This window comes from Silurus aristotelis (assembly GCF_946808225.1).
Source record: "Silurus aristotelis genome assembly, chromosome: 24".
In the NCBI taxonomy this organism is placed as follows: Eukaryota; Metazoa; Chordata; class Actinopteri; order Siluriformes; family Siluridae; genus Silurus; species Silurus aristotelis.
The window spans coordinates 10140355-10162515 of NC_139597.1; the positions used below are offsets into that span (position 1 = coordinate 10140355).

Sequence of the window (22161 nt, forward strand, 5' to 3'; positions counted from 1 at the left end):
ATCCTGCTCCTGCCTATTTCAGACCCATTTAGTCTTTTCTGGCTGAGAGTATGTCAATTTATTAAAAAAGTAATATAAAGAATATAAAGAATATTTAGACTCATTATTTGTTCAACTTTATTCTAAAAAATGGGTGCAAAATATATATCAAAGCAATACACTGCCTAGAGTATCTCTAACTCAGTGATTTACCAGGTAAATGCAACAAGTTGCAGCCTGTGCGTTATTCAGTAAACACAAAAAGACTAATGTCAAGCACGAAATAGTTCATATATATATAGTCTATTCTCAAATAAATCACAGGCACCTTTGAATATGGATAAAAAAGAATTAGCCTGAAATGAAAATTAAAATGTAGAGAAAAACATTGTCTATGTTTGTACACTAATTAAAAATCTTTTTTTACTGTAAATATGTAATGTTAGCTGGTATGTTAGTATGTTTTAAAGAATGATCATCAATTAATAGGTTACAGTTCCTCAGAACTAACCGCCTCAAAACAAATACAAAATAGTTACTCTTCATATACAGTATACTAAATATACACACTTACCAGACTACTTAAAATCACCCTCTAAGAGTCTCAGCTATTTCTTATTGCATCTCTGGTTCATTATTTTCAATTAAAGACTTTTATAGAATTATCGTGCAAAGCATGGCTAATACTAATAAAAACTGATTTTACCTTTCAACCTTTACCTATCTCCATCAAAATATATAAATAAAAGTACAATGCAGTTTATGAGGTTTCACCTAAAAAATGTTTCTTAATAAACTAGGTTTTGTTACCATAAATTCAATCCTTAGTTCATTTCAGGCCACTTTCCCCACATAGTCTTGGACTTTAGATTGGAAGGTAATGAGTTTAAATCCCAGCACTGTCAATCTGCCATTGCTGTTCTATTGAGCAAGGCCTTTAAACCACAAATGCTCAGTTGTATAAATGCAATAATTGTAAATCTGCAAGATTCGATAAATGTTAAATGTGTTAGAACTATAGTTAGAATTACATGTGTTCACGGGATAGACCAATCTTGCATTAATTCTAAAAACAGTGTGTTCAGTGTGTTAGAACAGCATAATTTTTTGTTGTTGGACCAGGCCTATTTTAATACATGCCATTTTCTGCATTGGTCTTTTTACTCAAATTATGTGATTATTGTGTATCCCAAAAGCTGTATATTTACTTGCTACTGGATAATACATAATATTTAAATGAGGAGTTCTTGCTAAATGATTCATAAAGTATCAGCTGAAACTTTGGTGCTTAAAACTGGAAGGTAGCTGTTGACTCCTCTATTAGTAAGCTAACACCGCACTTTTTTGGCAGTGGGTTATCTGGGCCAGGTTACAGGAATGCTCGTAACAATTTGTAATCTGCCTGAGCTATGTAAATGAGCCTGTTGTCAATTAAGCACAGGACATGAGGTTACAGGTTTTCAGAATCATAAGCATAGTGTCCATGAGGTGCTTCTAGGACACTACACCTTCTCACCACTTTCCAGATGCCTGGGGTTAAATATAAGACTGTAGAAAACATCCCCAAATACTAAGGAATGAAGTAAAACGCAACTAAATGGATGAAGCTTAGTTTTAAATGTGTTATGGCTGAAAACATTGCTCACTGGGCATTGACTATATTAAATCAGTGAATCATCATGTCTTCTGATGGCCTCTGGCATCAGGATACTGCATGTGTTTGCATGTTCATTGCCTTGTTAATTAACTCAACTTGAAGCTGTGAGTGGGTTTCCTTAAGGCTAAAGCTAGAATTTTGACCATGAATCATGTCATCTTGTAGATTTGGATGGTGTTTTGCTGTGCCCAGGAGCATGCCTTCTGGTGTTAGAATGGAAAGACAGACATTCCATACACTAATGAGATGCTTATCTGCTGTAAAAACGGCCCACAGTGTAAAAATGCAATATTAGAACAATCAGCACAGATTTCACCATGCATCGTCTGATTTACAAGATTTTACAGAATTTACCACTAACCCTGTTAGGGGTACAGTAGTGGTTATCTTTAAAGCTCCCCTGCAGCAGTTGTACAGTAAACAGTGTTTTCTAATGGCAGTTCTTTAAGAAGTTTTATTACATTGGCAGCTCTTTCACAGGTTTTATTACATTTGCATTAATGGCATTTGGCAGACACCCTTGTCCAGAGCAATTTACAATAATCTCATTTATACAACTGAGCAGTTAAATATTTAGTGCCTTACTCAAGGAAGAGTGGTGGTGCAGGGATTTGAACTCATAACCTTTTAATCAGATGTTCAATGTCTTAAACACTCACTTTCTGCTACTATTAATTTCTTTGTTCAAATGATGATGTGTGTTAGAGGACGGTGTTAGAAATCAATCCAGAATAATTTAGCATGTATTTCCACTTGGTTTGTGGTCGTATCAGTATTCTGATATAAAACCGAAGTGGGAGTGGCTTAATTTCAGATTAAAACATGAGATTTGTTTGTATTTATATGCAATATTTTTACTATGAATTTACTGTTATGATGTTACATATCTTAAAATTAAGAAGTTGGACCTCATACAGCCCTTTTGTAATGAGAGTGTACAAAAAATTGTTGCTTCCCAAAAGTGTATATCATTACAATATGATATGAAATCTTTCTCACAAGAGCATGCTTTAGATCAAGGTATAACAAATTTAAAGGTCAAATTCTTTTCATGGTTTTGAGCTTTTAAGCAAGGTAAACTACAGGCATTCCTGTTAATACTTTCATTAGCACTGATCATTCCTGCATTGTCGGCATGATGACTGACTAACGCTTGATTATCGGCCTGTAAGTTCCCAGTTTTTTTATTTATTAACACTTCATGCATTTTTTTTACTGTTTTCTAAACCAATTTCCAAAACATATGAACACGTGTTGGATCATGAGCTAGCATAATTAGAACAAGAAAGAAATTTCTAAGGCTGTGTGTTTGTCAGAGCCAATTTAATAAAGCCACTGGAGCAAATTTTGTAATGTCCCTGAGGTTTCCCACTTGAAGATATTTAGGCCAGGAAAAAAAAAATTTGTTCTTCAGTAACATACAACAGAGTTCATGGTGTTTAATCTTTTGGTGCCTAAAGCCTTTAAACTAATAACCAGTATGGTACGCACAATCTAACACTGAATGAAAGCCAGGGCCTGTTTATTAGTCTTCAGCATGCTATTTAGTGCACAAGAAGTGTGTGATGATAATGAACTCAAAACCATCTACATAGTTGTGTATTTTTTTCTTTCCTGTTTGCAGTAATCCAGTTTGGATTTGTCTCCCTCTTTGTGGCCTCTTTTCCCCTGGCTCCTCTTTTTGCTCTCTTGAACAACATCATCGAGATCCGACTGGATGCTAAGAAGTTTGTCACTGAGCTGCGCAGACCAGATGCCGTGAGAGCACAAGATATTGGTACTAGACTACAGTACATCTTTATATAATGATTTACATCTAGAAAACCAGATGATATGTACTGAGGTTTATGCACATTTGTGACAGCTTATGAAATTGTGTTTGCTTCTTGTTTTAGGAATCTGGTACAATATTCTAAATGGACTGGGCAAGTTTTCAGTTCTCATCAATGTAAGTGGGTCTATATTTCTCAGTTGCAATTTGCTTGTACGGGCTACTTTAGACTTGATACATTATTAATGCGGTTCTTCCTATTGTAAAGGAGATAACAGAAATGGTAACTCATAAGTCACTGCAAAGAAAGATATTTCATTTTTTTTTTAGATTTATAAATGATGGAGTTGAAGGAAATCTTTACCTTCTGTCATTCATTTCTGGTGCAGTGTATCCTATAAACATGTTATAGAGCTCTATTATAGGATATTCTAACTCCAGTTTGAGATAGGTCTGGGATTTAAGCCACCGTAATGTGGACCAGAGATCTCTAATGCAAACATATTTTGGAATGCTTTGATGTGTTCTCTATTACATAGGTTAAATAAATATGAAAATATGTTTTCAAAATGTTATGTCTTCTTGATTTTCACAGTGTTATATATTTTATCATGTTTGCTTTGGTTAGCTTATAGTGTTATGGCTATTTGAATATGGTTTTACACACAATGTTCCCACATTTAATGTATTATATGGAATGTATTCACTTTGGATACAGGTCATAACCAATGTATACAGCTGAAAAGCATTTACAGATCCGTACATTTTTTTTATTAAAATTAGAAAAAAAACAGATGGACTAAAAACTGACTTGCATTTCCTGGAGAGTTTTGAGAATCTTTATAAGCTGACACAGAAGTTTATCTGTGTCCAGATCTTTTTGACAGCTGCCAAATTTAAAATCACATTATCTGCTTCATTATGTACAATAGTCTAGACTCGTCCATTTTTCTAATGCAAAAATGCTTTTCAAAAGTAATGTGAATAGATAGATAGATAGATAGATAGATAGATAGATAGATAGATAGATAGATAGATAGATAGATAGATAGATAGATAGATAGATAGATAGATAGATAGATAGATAGATAGATAGATAGATAGATAGATAGATAGAACTTTATTGTCGTGACATAGTACAGGTACACAGCAACGAAATGCAGTTTGGCATCTACCAGTAGTGCAAAAAGTAGCAATTGTGCACATAGTGCAGATAAATATGTAGCATATGTACAGCATGTAATATATATATATATATATATATATATATATATATATATATATATATATATATATATATATATATATATATATATATATTTATATTTATATTTATATTTATTCACTGTACATATCTTTACAATATATATGTAAAAAATATGTACAGTGAATAAATATAAAGGCTATGTGTAGAGATGTGTGGACATTGTTGAGAAGTACAGGTAAATGGTTCTAAGTATATGGCATTGAAAAAAAAAGTGCAGACACTGTTGTAAAGGAACAAGAAGTAAAAGGTTATAAGGTTATGGCATTAATACATGTGCAAGCTGAATGTACAGTATGTGTAGAGAATGAGGAGTATATAAAAATACAGTATGTAATATGTACATTGTATGTATAATTGTACAGATGTTATATACAGTTTTTATAAAGTGATCTAACGGTGTGGTGTAGAGTTCAGTAGTGTGATGGTGGATGGGAAAAAAGCTGTCCCTGAACCTGCTGGTTGTGCCTGAACTTGCTGGAATAATCATTTTAAATTTTAAATTATTTGCGAAATAGTGAACAACAAATAAAACATAAATAAAACCTTAAATTGTTTTTTTATGAAAATCTTTTTTGCAGTTTGCTAACAAAATTTCTTGGCTTCTATGAGGATTTATAAGGCTGCTTTGAAGACTTTAAACAGTTTATTTTTATTTTTTTATCTGTACCTCTATTTTCTAATAAAACTGCCTCGAAACATGTTTCCTTTATTTTTCAGGCTTTTGTCATCTCCTTTACATCCGACTTCATCCCACGATTGGTATATCAATACTTGTACAGTCCGAGTGGCACCATGGATGGCTTCATCGACCACACACTGTCCTACTTCAATGTCAGTGATTTTCAGCCCGGCACAGCACCTGCTGCATCCACTTTCACAGTGTGCCGGTGAGCCCCGTCATTGCTGTTTGAAAATGATTTAACACTTTAAATAAGTTTCTTAATGTCAGCTGGATGTACACTGACAACTATCATTATCACAGTACTTTAAAGCTGAGAAATAATAAAGCCCCTCGGATGAGTCGTGACATGTCTGTAACACATTCAAAATGATGGTGAATGGTTTCAAGATCACGCAATAGTTTCATCATAATTTCTATGAAGTATGTCTCCAGCAGCATTACACTATACAACAACTTGCCATATCAAAGAGGTTTTCTGTGCAGTTCAAATTTCTGCATTAACAGAACTCCTGCCACATTGACTCTCCATACTGTACTATATTCTCCATACTATAAGTACTTTGGTCAGCTCAGTGAACCATGCTTCTCTAGCTCATTGCTTCATTTAGACATGGATTGGTATAATAAAGTAGGAAAGGAAAAGCTGAGTTCACGTTCTGCTTTTAGCATAAGACATTTTGTGTGTTAATGGGTTAGATGTTCTAGTGGCATTTCAGATGCTTTAAGTGTTTAACTGCAAATCTAAACATTATCAGCATGCATCTTCAGGCCACCAGGATCTTTTGCAAGCTCCTGATACCACTGGAATAAATTTGTGCAAGATCATTTTTGATACACTTTTCTACAAACAGAATTGTACAAACTAATATAACAGAGCCTCTACTTGTATATTCTGTTATTCAATACTTTGACTTTGAGTGACATAATAATTGACATTTTCTAAAGTCACCACTCTTTCTGTTTCTGTAACTGGTCTGGCAAGAAGGGATTACCTTAAGAACTGTTCACACGGGACTAAAATTACATGGTGATAACATAGCATGTTACAATTCCAGATAAATCCTTTCATTTGCCATGAAAAGAAAGCTTTTCCCATTACCCTGGTTATAAGGAAAGATTTATTTTTATTTTTTAACCAGTACAATTACTTACTGTGTGCATAATTTTTCTTGTTGGACAGGAGTCAGCTCAGCAGTTACATTGGGGTGTTCATCCCAGAGGGGTTAAAATTCCAACAACCTGCTTCACCTAATACTTATACAAGATCAACACCCACTAATTTGTCAATGTAATGACTACACTGCTAGTCCGATAGACTTTCATTGGTACTAATGTAATCATCATTGTCCATTCAGTTATTTATTGTATTGCTTGTTACCCACAACATCATTGTTCTAGTTTCCAGTTATAACAATGTTGTATATCATTTTTAGCTCTCATATATGTGTGACGGTTCAAATAAATAAATGTAGGAATAAAGGAGTAAGGGAAGTAACAAATAAAAAAATAAAAAAGAAGTGCATAATGTTTAAATACTATACAGACATTACAGAAATTTTTTTGATCAATTAGGACCCCCCCCCCCCACACACACACACACACACACCCTTATCAATTCAAGTAAATAACAAATTGTCAACAGTCAAATTGGAAAAAATTACTAGAAGTACTAGAAATTCCTGCATTTTGCTGTAGGTCTCTTGGCAGCCACTCTGAAATCTTGTACTTTCTGCAATTTTGGAAGGATGTCACATTATTTCTTGGAAGTATCACTATGGTGCCCTGTTTTTATCCACTTGGTGATGGCTTTCATAGTTAAATTTTTTCTGTACCCCATTTCCGGCTGATACCTTTCATCAATAAGGTCCTGTAAATGCATTGTGAGCTCTTTGCAGACCATTGGGATTAAATAAAACCACATTAATATAACAGATAATGACTATTAATTAATGTAATTAATTAATTTGCACACTCACGCAAAGTTATTGAATTTTTCCTTCCTAAAATATTTGATATGTTTTTGACTTAAGTGTTGGTTGCTATGTTACACTAAACAATTTTCATATGCACTGTATACACTGCTTTTACCTGTCAAATTTGAAATGTCTATATATGTAGGTATATGGACATAAAATAAAAGTAGGAACTTTGCTGAAGTGTCGAAGCGGTCAGGAAAATGTAGGAAATATAATAGGTTATACCCAAATAAAATGTAATACTATACAAATAGACACCGTAATAATACTTTATAAGGAATGAATTCACGGTGCTGACAATATCTGTACAAAAGGATCTTACACTAACATTCTGACTAAAAAGGAATCTGATGACTTTAGCTGATAAAATGTAAACACTTTGTCCCATATCTATGTCATTATGGGTAGTAAAAATCTGGATGCCTTTGAAATGGTTTTCTACCCTCTTCACTCAGAAAAACAAACAGTGCAGCAACTCTAAAGGCAGGAATAGTGCGAAGAGAAAACACACGGTTTTATTACCTCCTTTTGTTGTAAAAAAGTCTATTAAAAATCCTGAACCAATTTATTAAATCTTCCTGTGTTAAACCATGCTGCTTGTCAAAAGGATCTGTGGTGCATGTTCTTTTATGGCCCTGCAGCAAGGCATCTCTTGGAAAAAAGACAGTTGTATGAAATAACTCTTTCTGTAAGCACACATGTTCAACTCGGATCTTATCTGCAGGTATAAGGATTACAGGGAGCCACCCTGGTCTTCACAGCCTTACCAGTTCTCCAAACAGTACTGGTCAATCCTAGCAGCCCGACTGGGATTTGTAATCTTATTCCAGGTATGCTTTTTACATTTCTGGCAACTATTCACCCTAGCCTCTGTGAATCAGCTTCTCTAAGTCAGAGTAATTAGTATTCTCTGACTATATATAGAAAAGTAGGGATAAATTGGCCATTCTCTTTTAAATATGCTGTGACTGACATTACAACATCTCAGATAGCAGTGAAATGAGCTATGAGCTGCTATATGGTGCTTGCACATAAAATGCTAGATCTTTAAATTAACCAGGTTTTTATGCTTAAAACCCCACTTTAACCATGTAATGTTCAAAAGTAAAAAAAAAATTTCTATGCACACCCTTAAAAAGGGGAATTGGAATAAACTCAGGTCTGTGTAAATTGCATTCATACAGTTCCATCCTTGTTTTGGATTATTATTATTATTAAATTATTATGGAATAAATATGTTTAAAAACATATACACCAGGTATATACATATTTTTTTTTTTTACTTTGGGTTATTTGTTTTTTTGACACTCTTAACCAACCTGTAAAATAACTGATCAGCCATGCATAATCCTGTATTGGCTCAATCGAACATTCTGTCTTAGCTCCAAGAAGTTAATATTGTTCACTATATAATTTCCAAAAGCAAAAAGAGAGTGACAGTAAATAGCAGTCTGACACAAGTCCAATTCTTACAACAATATGGCATGCACATTGCAGAACAGCTCAGTTACATCCTGCCTCACATCATATTTTTTAAATGTCTCCATATTGGAAAATTCTTCCTAAGAAAAGACCACAAATGAAAATCACTTGTACTTCCATGTTAGAATTGTTAGATGAAATTGTTGTGCTCTTCAGGGTTTTATATTTGGAATCGTGAGATTTTTACTACACATTGTGAAATAGAGGAAATGATTAAATGTCATTTTCTCTTTTTTCTGTATAATAAAAATATATTTTTTGTAATATTTTTCTAATATTAAAAGGAATTAGTTTTTAGGCCCTTAACACAAAATGGTTGTATGACTGCTAAATGTTTGCACTTGATACATCTTTAGCAGAGCAAATATTGAAAAATACATTCATTTATAAATATGGCTTATTTCATGGAATTGAAATTAATTAATGCATGGATATTGGAACATGCAGCTGATTTAAGGTTAGATTATGTTACGTAGTACACTTTTAATGAGCTCAGGAAGCAGTAACCGAATACATTTTCACAGTAACCTTTCAACCATGTATGTTAGTAATCACTGGATGTAATGGATAACATTGGCATGGGCAAGCAATTGTAACATAATGCCGTGATGTCTTGTCAGGGTAAAGATACTCATATAGTGATACTCTTAAGAGATACTTTGTCTGCATTCTAAAACAATCTACCGATTGTTTCCTGCCACATCCTTTTATTGCCACCTTCACCCTTCTTTCTTATTCATTTTCCTGTGTGTTGATTTGTATCCTTGTGTGTTGCAGAACCTGGTAATGTTCTTAGGCCTCCTGGTGGCCTGGGTGATCCCCGATGTCCCCAAGAACATCAGTGAGCAGATTAAGAGGGAAAAGACCCTGCTTGTAGATGTCTTCATGAAGGAGGAGAAGGAAAAGCTTCAGCTAATCCATAACCTTTTCTCTAAAGAATCAGGCCATTTGGTGCTGCAGGAGCCCAGGAAGCAAGTGCTGACAGTTTCTGAGCCCCAGGCTCCCTTGCCCAACCTCACGCAAGCTGATGATACCAACACTGCTTCTCGTCCCCGTACCCGTGCACGTGCTGCAAGCTTTAGCCAATTTACCCGCCAGACCTCTGTGTCACCCAATCATGAGGGAGGCACACAGACAGCAGTGTGAAATAAGAAATTAAGAGTCAGCAAGAGGGGTTAGCCGGCCATGAGATTTTCAGAGTGCCCATAATTACAATGGAGGACTAACAGAGGACGAAGTGTAGAGCTAAGCTTTCCACTGAGTTCTTGAGGTGAATTAGAACCCTCCATACTGTGGTTCTCACTGAAGCGAATGCAAGAGATCTATATCTATATCTGTACTGTATGTCTGAGCATATGTCCACAGGCGGCGTGTTTTGGCTGCTTTTAAAGCTGTGATGTATCCACGCAGTCCGCAGAGGCAATCTCATCCTAAGCTAAGGCTTCATAGGACCGCTTGCCATAGGACATCATCCCATGCACAATGCAACTGGTTGAGAGCACAGACACCGGAATGAAAGACCAGGAATCTCATCCGTGGGGCCTCTCGCACATATTTCCCCCATCTGTTCTTAAGCTAAGAGGAACACGTGTTTTGACAGGATTCAAAAATTAATGTTCACATCTGGTCCATGTTCACCGAACAATTTGTGACACTACACAAACCCGAGCTGCTTTGCGAACTTTTTGAAATGTAGCGTATCACAGCAAATAATTATTCTCTTTCATTTTCTCAGGTAACACCTTCACTGTAGGCTTTATTTATTTATCTGAATAATGTTACAGCTCTTTGTTTATTAGAGACTATGAAATGTTTTTCAATAAGGGATAAGAAACATGAACTACAATATTGCACAAATTGTATTGTACAAAAAAAAAAAAAAACAATACATAAAAGTTGATGGGTGTCAAATTTGTTACAGATCTCTTTCTTTAAAGATGGAAGTCAAAGTGAATGTATAGTTTTCTCATAAGTAAACTGGATGATAAGGCTATCTGTGAGGTATGTGTTACCAGGTAAGGTTTTGTTTGTGCTTAGGGTCAATTAATAAGCTGTTTCACTCTTACAACTCAATATTTATGATTATTGTTGTTTTATTTTAATTAACTCCTGCTGTATGTATTAACAGCAATGTCACACTTGGAAAAGGCCAATCAGTGATGATTATGCAGTGAGAAGTCAGATACATAGCCAAGGCAAAGTTAACCATATGTAGAGCATATCTGGAAACATGGAATTAAACTCCCATTCAGTTTAGACATATATCAAATCTCTGCTAAGTTCTTACAGAGCATGTGCAGACTACTTTTAATCCAAAATCAAGGTCTGTAGCTTTTAGCATCTTTTCCATGTTCATGACTATGTGCAGCTTTCTGCTTTTTGGTCAAACCCATTATTCTCGCTAAGATTGGATATCATCAGCCATGTACTGATTAGTACAGAGTCAGAGGTTGGGAAAGGAAGGCCAACATCTGGCTGTCACACACTCTTTTCCTCGAATGACAAATCGGGCTTCTATCTTGGCAGTGCACTGTGTTTTGTTACTTTATTGGCATGGACAGTGGCAGCCTGACGTTTGTCTTGAGTGCAGATTTTAAGCAGCAGGTGCCAATAGAAAGAGATTATTTTCCATTTCATAATTTATTTGTGAAATTATGCAAGCTTTATTTTCATATGACATCATGCAATAATGTGGTTTGCTTTATTCATTAAATGGTTTACATAGCTTAAAAAAAAAGTGTATGAGTGCCATCTTGCAACTGTTACACAGTTTTAAAGTTTAACAAACCCAGGCTGGCTAATTCTGTGCATAAAAAAATTATTTGTGTATTATTTGGTATCTATGAAGGCATGAAATGAATTACATTTATCCAATTTGTAAGTAATTATTGCATTGAATTTATTGAAAGTGTACCTAATTGGAAAAGGGCATTGCGGGTAGCCAGGGACATAAAATAGATTTGCATCATGCCTGTGGCATTAAGCACATCGTCTTGCTACCAGCGCTGGGCTTTGCAGTGTATTTTGTTGATGACGCATAGAATCTTTCTTTACATTTAAGTCATTATATGATAATGTAATAGGGTAAAAGGAAAGGCTTTACCCTGTAATTATTATCTTTTCTCTCTACTAACAGCAGTCTAGGCTGAATAATTTAATAAAGCTCCAGTCAGTGTGTCATTTGGCTGGCTAATAACTTAGACATCATGACAGGTGTTGTCTGGGTGTAGGTGTACTGCACAGCTATGCAGAAACATGATAGATTAATGAATTAAATGTTTCATTAATTAATAAATGAAGCCTTCAGATGACCTTGGCCAGTCTAGTGTTTTGTGTAACTCCTTAATAATCAGTAGTTCCTAATGTATGATGTCAGGTATTTATCTAAAGGGTGGCAAATCTAAACTATACTATAATCTATATAATAGTTTATGATACTCCTTTTACTGTTGCCTGCCTTCCTTCTGAATGTGAACATATCTATGGATGTGTGTACCGGTGAGCTGGAGGCATTTTACAAGCCTAGAGTGTAAAGTATACATGTGGAGTTTCACAACCCAGGCACAGAGGGGCAACAATCATATCTTTTTCCCAGAATTTCCTCTAGGGCAACACCTCTTTAATTGAGGATGGTACATACTTAAGTTTCACATGGTTTCATGTGTTGGCTACACCTTAGAATTCTACCATTTTGTGTGTGTACATTTACAAACTCCTCCATTTTGTATTCCTGGGCATACATGCACAGGTAAGCCCTGCCCATAGCACATTCCTTAGTTAAGTCCACAAGCCTGATTTGTACATTACATGTCTTCTTGATTTCCCTTTGATAGATCGGCATCTATTTTTGCAGTTGCGAAGGAAGCATTTTTCAAACACTGGAAGAGTGATTGGGAGAGTGTGCCTGAAAAATCTTGTGTAATAAATAAAAAAAAAGAAAGAAATAAGACGAAGAAGAGAGGGAGGATCTTGTGAATTTGTTTGCGTGATAATGTAGCCTAAGCAGGTAGACCAGAATAGCTTGCCAATTATATCTTAATCCTTTTCAGCAAAACAGCAACACTAGACTGTTGGCAACACACTGATTCAGAAAAATCGTAAAATGATTATATAGTATGCTAGCTGTGTCACAACAGATATTTTGATTATTTTTTTTAGCTGATTATATCATTCATTATTAAGAAGAATAGAATAGAATAGAATAGAATAGAATAGAATAGAATAGAATAGAATAGAATAGAATAGAATGGGGCAACAGTGTTTGATGTGAATTTAGGTGCTCTCTTGTATGTATCACAGAAAAAGACAGGAGATAGGGAGAGACACTTGAGTCTGGCATTTTCCTGCCCTCAGGGGCCAGACACGCTGCAACATGACTCCGGAGAATCTCCTTTACTTAATGCTAGACCTGAACTGTTGGGGCCCTCTTTCTGTCTTTTTCTTTCTTCGTCTCTTTCACACTAGTCATGCACATCAGTCTAAGGTTCCTAAAGAAGACACAAATCTAAATAAACATTTTTGTGTAAGATCAACATAACCACCTTTTTTAGCCCACGGCATCATGGGAAATACGATCAGCTGATGTGACATGGGAATTAGGTTCCCGCTTATCTTAGCAATTTGTCACCCTATACTATTCTTAAAATGTACACAGTCATGAGCCACACTATAATTAGTTTTACACAAACTTTGTACATGTTTTTTTTCTAAGCTATTTTGGCTTGCACTATAGGCCTACTCTTAAATTAATAAAATTTAAATTAATTAAATGTAAAATGAATATACAACTTTAGTACTTATTAGGTCACTCAAAGTTATTTTTCAGTGCTCTTTACATTCACAGAATTATATTAGTGTTTTCTTCATTTACTATACATGAATGTTGGTTACAGCCTCCTAAGAAGGTGGGTGACTTTCTCACTGGCTGTATCAGGCTCTAGATCCAGATCCTGCATCAACACTTTCTTCTGAAAGTCCTGCAAAAGGGAAAGTTATATATTAAAGGTGAATAAACAGTGCTATAGAAAGCATCCTCACCAGTTGTAAGTTGGCTAATAAATTATGCCTAAATGCTAGGCCTACTTTCTAACACAAATTTTATACATTTATTTATTTATTTATTTATTTATTTATTTATTTATTTATATGCTCTCATCAGTTAAATCAACTATACTATATGTATGTGTTAAGCCTTGATACTGGAATTACAAGCACATACAAAACAGGTAATAAACATCTGTACATACTAATAAACTTCCACATACCACATGATAAACCTATCAATTATAAAAATATTACTTAATCATTAAAGCACCAGAGATCTTGTGAAAATGTACACAAACACAATGCAAATACACAATCATTAGTACAATGTGAGCACTGCACAGGGGCTATAAAACATTTGACATTAAATGTTAAAAAAATGATAAAAGGTAATTGAGATTAATAATATATAGACCTTTATTAACTATTAATCAGGTGATCGGATATCTTCAAATAGCAATCCAAAATTCCAGCCAAAAATGCAACCAATTACTAAATCTAGTACTAACATATTGCAGAGAGATATTAACATTTGCACAGCTTTCTTTAGTTTGTAAAGCTCTCTGTAAAGTCGTGCCATGCTTTAGTCTGTAAAATACAACTGCATGTGTCACAATTTCTGTTTTGATTTAGAACACTGTTTACTTTTAGAAGTTGTTTATGTCAGCATAGGAATTGTATTTGTGACTGCTTGTGTGTTGCTATTTTTTGTGGTTAGTGCTTGTGTGGATCTAAATCAGTGGCTTGGCACTGCTCAGCATGCTGTATGTAACATCTGGTGTAGTCAGGTCAGCCTTTTCCTGACTCCCACATCTGTGTGGTTAATCAATTTATTGTGTTTGTGTGTGTGTGTGTCTGTGGGTGTGATCAAGGGGCTACCTCACCCTGAATTCACGTAGCCTGTGTAATCTACCACGCAGAGACTCACGCTCAGATGATAGGCTTGCCACATGGCTTTTCCATTGTTCCTCCTTCTCCTTTAGAAGACACCAGAAGACACACATGCAACTCCATCACACACTCTGGCACTCCATGATAAAATGGCAAGTACATGAGAAATACCCAGCTTTTACAATGAGCTCACCAAACTTTGCAGAAGCATTTTGCAAATATGCGACTTGCATCATTTTCAATTTCCTTGACAAACAAGATGTTTCATGCATTAATCAGCATTGGCCTCTCCTGATAACTGATGGCTGCTCCAAAACTTTAGGGCTAACCCTGAATACTAAATACCTAATTCTGAAAAATTGCTTCCTGTGTGGCTCAGAGACAGGCCTTACTGTTCATGTTAACAAGATTCAGTTGATACAGAGTGATATGGGGCGTGTGACCTCAATTTTTCCACATTTAAAGTATCTCTTATGTGGATACTCCTGATTCTGCTAAGTTAATAGTATAGCTTCTTGTGGAATTAACCTATGCCTATAGAACCTGTACTGTATGCTTTTCAGCATATGGTATAAATCAGAATAGATTTATGTTTCTGTTTGTTCTGAATTTTAACAACATGTTCCAGCACCTCATTCCTCAGACACTCAACACATTCACACCCAGGTCCCCAGGGGGAAGGGGGAATATGTGGGTGAGGGCGGGGGTCTTTAAGAGGTTGGATAGGGGTCTGTAAAGTTTATTTATTTGGATTAGACAATTGCAGTGATGGATTGTAATAGGATAGAGTGGAGTACCCATTAGGAAGTGTAACCAGTTCCACATCCGTTTGTAATTTTAGTGGAAAATAAATCCTGGTTAACTAGAAGCATGAACAAAAGAAGGAGTGCTAATAAATTTCTTTTGATTCACACCTACAAAAGGAAACATGAGCAAAACGGTCATGCGAGAGTTTCCCTGAGAGTTCCCAAATGGAAACAACAACAAGAAGTTGTCCTTTAGTGACCTCGCACAATCCCGTTAGACCATCACTGTGCTGGCAGTCAACAGCCTGCAGCTGGAAAGCTTCTTTCCTTATACACAGACACACATAGCATTTTTGAGCCTACTCTCTCTTGCTTATTATACATCTCAGCCTCAAGTCTCTGCTCACCATACACTTACAGTATAAGCTGTTTATAGGAAGGGATGAGCATTTATATTGTAGCACTTTTCTTTTCTTTTACGTAGCATGATTGTTTTGCTAAGATGAGGTCATTTCATTTGCAACTGCATTACACCAATAAAGCAATTAAGCACAATAAGGTTTGCAAGTAAGTCTGCTAAAGAACTATTGTTTTGCTTGGCAAGATGACAGAGTGTGCTATCAGGCATGGATATAAATAGCGTTATCTCAGCAGATTAATATAGCAATAATGGCCAAGCTGGCGCCCAGAGCATCATACCCTCCTCTGCTTCTCCAGCTCGCACTGCCTCTCCTGCTCCTGCTGTTCTCGATCTAACTTCCTGCGGAGCTTTAGGACCCACGAGTCGTATTAACAAACATGGACATCAAAAGTCATTAAAAATCTTTTTGGGACTGGTTCTAGAGGAGTATTTACCCTTTCTTCTTGTTTCTGGGGCCAGTCACTCTCACAAAACTTGTTCTCCTTTGGAGTCTTTTTTAGTTCCCTGCTTTTCTGGTTGTTAAGGAAAGCATAATCCTCTTCTTTACAAATGTCTCTCATACACTGAATTGAAAAGAACAGGCTGTCACAGCTTCATATCATCAGCTCATAACCATCAGCAAATGCGAAAATACAAAAAGCAGATTCGGTTCTACCAGAGCTTAAAGTTTAAAGGTTGAACAATCAAAATTGCTACAAAGCATATGTGTGGTGGTCTGGGATATCCCTGCACATGATCACATTTTGACATGTTCTACTTTATTACACTTTGCAAACAATGTAAAACCTTTTAACTCAACTGATATTGTCTTTAGTTTGAATCTCAGTCAGAAGTAACGTGTTTACATTTGCAAACATCTGACATCTTTTGATAACGATGCTAATGTGTATTGCAGACTCTTTAATCAGGTCCTTAGGCATCAATGAACATCATTTTTCTTTTTGGTAGCCTTCCAGAATTTAGCCACAGCAACTAAAATCTGTTAATATTTTCTCAGACGAAAATCTGGAAAAGACGCTATACATACCTTTGACATTGGAATTGCAGCAAACTTCTTTGAGTGAGCCATCCTGAAAGAAAGTTGCATAAATGTAAGCAAATTTGCAAAACCCAGAAAATTCCCTTGCTTTCCAAATAATTCTGTCTCCAAATCCTATCAAAGTACTAAATTCAATATTCTTCCCACTGGTATGTAGAACACCCAGCAAACATGCTTTAGAATGAATGGACTTGTAACTAATTTCAATGTAAATCTAATAGTTCGATCTCTTGTGTACACAGTGACATGCTAATGAAATTTCACTCATATATAACTTTTTCATACAGACCCCCGGTTCTATTTTCAGCTTGTTACGATGTTAATCCCATATCAGTCTATCAGCTCAGATCTAGCCAACTCACCTACAGTAGGAAAGAGGTATCCAACTTTGGAGCTTTTGTAAGTTCTCCTCTAGGTATCCTGCTGATCCTATGTTGTGGTCAACCTATTTCAATGAGTGAAATACCATGACGAAACTGAGCAGACATTACCGCTATTTCAGCACAGGCATGCTAGAACTGCCACTGCTTTGCTAATAAAATCCAACAGCTCATTAATCTTAATTGATTGGAGATGTTTCTGTCACTTTGTTCTCTGTACTGTATGTTCAGAATGTGTTGTTTTGCATTATGTCTATTCCACTTTTGCTATCTTAATACCTATACCGTGTGATATCAAACCGTTCATATAATTAATGTGGAGTCAGTTTTTATTACCCAAGAAAATTAGTAAAGGAACATCTCTACATTTCTATCTGAATATGCATGACCCTACGACTTCCTATAAAAAAAAAAAAAAGAAGATCTAATCTAAAACATAAATTCCAAAGTCAATCTGGAGAATTGTATCAGAATGGTAAGTTTTGTTGATATTGTACTATATTACTGTATAGATGATGAACAAATAGGAAAAAAATGGTTAGAGACTTGAGTAAAAGTAAAGATACAGTAGGTAAAATCTTACTCCAGTAAAAGTGCTCCTTTTAAACTTTTACCTGAATAAAAGTACAAACGTATTTGCCTACAAATGTACTTAAGTGTCCAAGTACTATGATTTATTATGGCTATAATGTCTTATAAATGTTATCACAAGATTCTTTGCTTTATCAACACAGTTTATATGAAAAGACTCTAATGTTACTTTTAGCATACGCATCTATTAATAGAATGATATTAATGAGTCAAACACTGATTGATATCTATTAAAATGACCATGATTCTACAACCATCTTTTCAATGACTTCAAATCTTGCAAATAAGGCCACAGGTTTTGTGGCTTGTTAGAGTCAGGAGTATCTTCCATCATTTATTCCTCTAAAAATGATCTGCTGGCTGTTGAACTGATGCTGAACTGTATGTTCATGTTAAGTAGATACCACTAACCAACAATGGCAGTTCTAGCTTGGACGCCTCATGTCACCCCTGGCAAGCTGCCCATGTCGCCTGTGTCTAAATCCACCCCTGCCAAATGGCGTGCTGTGTACTTGACCAGTTACGTTTCCTCTTCACTCAAATATAAAGGAACAACTGTTTTCGAGAAATGTAGTTGAGTAAATATTTGACTTTTAAATGTAGTGAAGTTAAAGTTAATGTCTCCCCAAACGGAAATACCTGAGCAAAGTAGAGATATGCGGAAAATAAACTAAAGTACAGCAATGAATTACATTAGCTTCATTATTGTCCACCACTGTTAGAGACCCATCAGAGCATTTAAGTGTTTTATTGTCTTTTTGGTGAATCAAAATAGTAGTTTTCGTTAGAGTTAGGGTGGACAATATCTTATCTAATTTCATTCTGATGGTAATCATCACCTAAAAATCGAAGGCCCCTTTGGGTCAAGTGATATTTAGAATAAACCAGAAAACCCAACCCAATATCTTTAGAGACTCTAAGTTTTATTTAAGAACTACTACAAATAACCTGCAAGACTAATAAACCCATTAACTACATTCCAAAGACATTTCCTTCCTGTATGCTTTTGGTTTTAAGTATATCCAACACAGTTTGTTTAGCTCAAATTTAATATTCCAACCTTCTCTGCAAGTCATTTGTGTGGATTGGCCTGTTTGGCTCATGACCTGAATGTGGTAACCCAAAATAGTTTTTAATCCACTGTGGGAAAGTCATCCTCCATTTTGTGGTATCGAAAAATGTCACATGCTCCACATGGCTGTGTGATTTATTGGATTTGCACCCACCACATGGTGATTAAAAGAATCATTTCATTTGTCTGTATTACTCAATGAATAGAGATCAGATCACATGTTATAAATATTATAAAAACAAGTTTAATCAGAAAATACATTTTTATGGAAACAGGCATTAAATGTCATTAAATAGTTGGCCTTTTTTTCTTACAATGATCCTTCAAGTATCATAGACCAAGATGGAGCATATTTAACCAGATAAGTGAAGAGAGGGACTAAAAAACAAAACAAAGTAGAGACATCAGGCCAGTAAGGGTGAATTAAACAGAAACTACTTTGCTAAACAAGGAACATCCAACATACATGTTATCAAAATAGAGCTCTGTTATTGGTCACAGTTAACTCAGTCTTGACATATTCAAAAAGAAAATAACATTTAAAATATCAGGTGGTCCATAAATGTAACATTTTGGCACATTCTCCTTTTCAACTTTGTAAATATTTATTGATAAGAAAGTACTTGTCCTGGATTTCAGCATTTGCAATGGTTCCATGGTCAGGTCCATTATCATTACTTAAAGCAGCAAGAATTTCTACAGAATGCACATTAACAGCAGGGCCTTTTACACACAATACTATACATGTTGGAATGCATCACTGGATGAATTAAAGACAATCCAAACATAAGCAATATCAAGGGTGTGTATGGCTGCCCGCCTTCCATACTCCAGTGTAAGATTCAGCTTAACAGAAAAGAAAATGTGTTCAGATGATTGTGTAGGCTCACTCTCTAGAGCTTTCAGGGGAAATAAGAGCAAAGTTAAGTCCTTTATTTTGTGTGCTTTCTTCCTATAGTTCCAGATAGAGATGGAGGAGGCATCCCATTGGAATACCATATGAAACGTAGGACATATCCTGTTCTGTTTATAATGTTAGTTGACATCTGGATGGTGTTGAACTCTCTCATACACTCAAGTCCAAAAAATTTCATTTAAAGCAAGCAGAGTCTGTCAGTCAAAATGTGACTGGCCCAGAGAGCCTTATCTGGTTTAATCAGACATTCTTTTGATATTTTTTTGTAATTTTTAAATACAATACAATAACTAATATTGCTTTAAAGTAATGCATATTTTAATACAAATGTGTGAAGTTGTGCCCTAATCGAAATGCAACATCCTATATATTTTTTTTAAACCCTCTGCTTGCACAGATGATCAGATGATGCCTGAAACTTAAAAACCTTAAAATAAAAAAAACTTTTATAGGACACTACAGTAGTACTATTTCATGTGGATTTATAGGTTAAAAAGTCTCTTCCATGACCCTATGGGATGTTTAGGGGTTTATTATTATAGTCACCTGAGATGCCTAGATGGACCAGTTTGAGCATACCTGACCCCTGAGCTGTAAAGCACCAGCTTGTGGCAATTTTATATAGTCACTCAAGTCCTCATAAAACAAAAATGTTTTCAACAATAGAAAATAATAATACAAAAACAAAATTGTCCTATGAGAAGCAACAACATATTCATATATATAAGTGTACACAGCCTGACTGGAATACTATCATTATTATCTCAGGATGCAATTGTGAAACTGGTGTGGAATAGTGAGGATGATAACCTAGAGGCAACCTTTTGTTTGATAGGGTTAAATCAAACAAAAAGTGACATCTGGAAGTCTTAAAATCTAGGTGGTACATTGCCTAGATATAGAAACCATTTGCTCTGAAATAGACCTTTTCTTTTAAAAGACCCTATCTATTTGTCTCTGGTTTGGTGGAAAGAAAAAAAAAACAACAACCCCTGGATTCAAACAATGTGTTTGGTAAATGGATCCCCAGTGTATAGTGTATAACAACCACAACATGATTAATGGATCACGCTTTTACCAGTTCATTAAAAAGACATCTGCTGTGATTGCATATGCTTATTTGAGGTATAGCGTGAACTGTCATCGGTTAAGACAGGGCAAGACATTTGATGAAAGTGAGTGTGACCAGTTTTAAATTACTGAACCCATTAAAAAAAAAGTCATTTTTTGGTATCGTTATTTTTATATAATAAAAGAGTAACAGCATTGCATTGTGGAAAATAGGAAAAGTGGCAAATAACTTTTGTATTGGAGATGTTAATAAGGTACTATGAACATAGCCCTTCTAGTATCAAGACGTTAACTTTGGCATATTTGTTCCTACCAAAAAGGGAGAGAAATTGGCTAGCTTTCTTTAAAAAAAAAAGAAACTGTCGCCTTCGTTACTCTTCAAAATAATCTCAAAAGAAGCAAAACTTCTTAATGGTACTCAAATCCTAGCATTTTTTTGTGGGCTTTACTCCACTGTAAAAGTACATTTTAGCTTTAATACATTTGTTTTTGCTACTCTTGTTCTGCTAAAGCGTTTAAAAGATTGGAAAATGAACCTGGCAGTAGTTTTTGATTGACAATGTGTGAAGAAGCAACTGTGCTCTTTGGTAAACTGGGTCAAAGGCTTAGGTCAAAGGTCTCTGGTAAAATGTACAGGGTTTATGAAGGAAAGTGGAATGTGCACCCATTATTCCTCAATTTTGCCAGGAGCTTTATTCAGTCAGCACGCTATTGCTTAATGAAATCACATCTACTTTCCCTACCATCCTGCTTGCTTCTACTGTATGTGCAGTTAATGACTTTAACTAGTTTTTTCTTTTTATGATTCATGTGGCAAAATAATGTGAAAGGTTGAACAATATTAGGTTTTTGTGATCAAAGGCAATACATCAATCATTGTTATAGTTTGACACAAGGACTTCTTTTACTGAATTCACCTTTTGAAGACCCCATCCAGATATATGAAAAATGGCTTCAATTCTTGGGTTCATTGCTGTACTGGTATTAACCATGGGGTATAATGTTTCTGAAATTAGCCATTAACTATTGTTTTCTGTACATAAATCTGTGTGACCAGTATACCCATATGCATCGCATTCTTTGCACAAGTAGATGAGTTATACAAAAATATATATTTAACAATTTCATGCATTTTGCGATACACATATAACTTATATGCTCTGTGGCATATTTCTTG

At 35.3% G+C, this 22161-nt stretch overlaps 3 protein-coding genes across 10 annotated transcripts in view; 1 reads left to right on the forward strand and 2 right to left on the reverse strand.

Annotated features, from left to right (window-relative positions):
• The window catches only part of ano2b (anoctamin 2b), a 59861-nt gene extending 48180 nt beyond the window's left edge, over positions 1-11681 (forward strand). For all 4 annotated transcript variants that reach the window (XM_083528316.1, XM_083528315.1, XM_083528318.1 and 1 more), the window contains 5 exons: positions 3261-3413; positions 3532-3584; positions 5392-5561; positions 8057-8162; positions 9592-11681. In XM_083528316.1, coding sequence (XP_083384442.1) covers positions 3261-3413; positions 3532-3584; positions 5392-5561; positions 8057-8162; positions 9592-9960 — 851 coding nt within the window. In that variant the 3' untranslated portion in view covers positions 9961-11681. The remainder of the gene's footprint in view (positions 1-3260; positions 3414-3531; positions 3585-5391; positions 5562-8056; positions 8163-9591) is intronic.
• Positions 11682-12751: 1070 nt separating this feature from the next.
• On the reverse strand, positions 12752-17444 carry LOC310719209 (uncharacterized protein). 5 transcript variants are annotated; one of them, XM_083528681.1, is made up of 7 exons: positions 17317-17444; positions 16943-16985; positions 16350-16478; positions 16194-16262; positions 14742-14834; positions 13736-13790; positions 12752-13301 (listed from the first exon to the last, which is right to left on the reverse strand). In XM_083528681.1, the coding sequence occupies exons 2-7, from the start codon at positions 16982-16984 to the stop codon at positions 13288-13290; spliced, it is 402 nt and encodes a 133-aa protein (XP_083384807.1). In that variant the 5' UTR covers position 16985; positions 17317-17444; the 3' UTR covers positions 12752-13287. The 5 variants fall into 5 exon arrangements, with proteins under 5 accessions (XP_083384807.1, XP_083384805.1, XP_083384806.1 ...); XM_083528679.1 differs by having other exon boundaries at positions 13690-13790; XM_083528680.1 differs by having other exon boundaries at positions 13685-13790.
• Positions 17445-19218: 1774 nt separating this feature from the next.
• The window catches only part of ntf3 (neurotrophin 3), a 23818-nt gene continuing 20875 nt past the window's right edge, over positions 19219-22161 (reverse strand). Inside the window, exon 2 of the mRNA XM_083528646.1 lies at positions 19219-22161. This exon is cut by the window's right edge and continues 1276 nt beyond it. The gene's annotated coding sequence lies outside the window, so the exon portion shown is untranslated.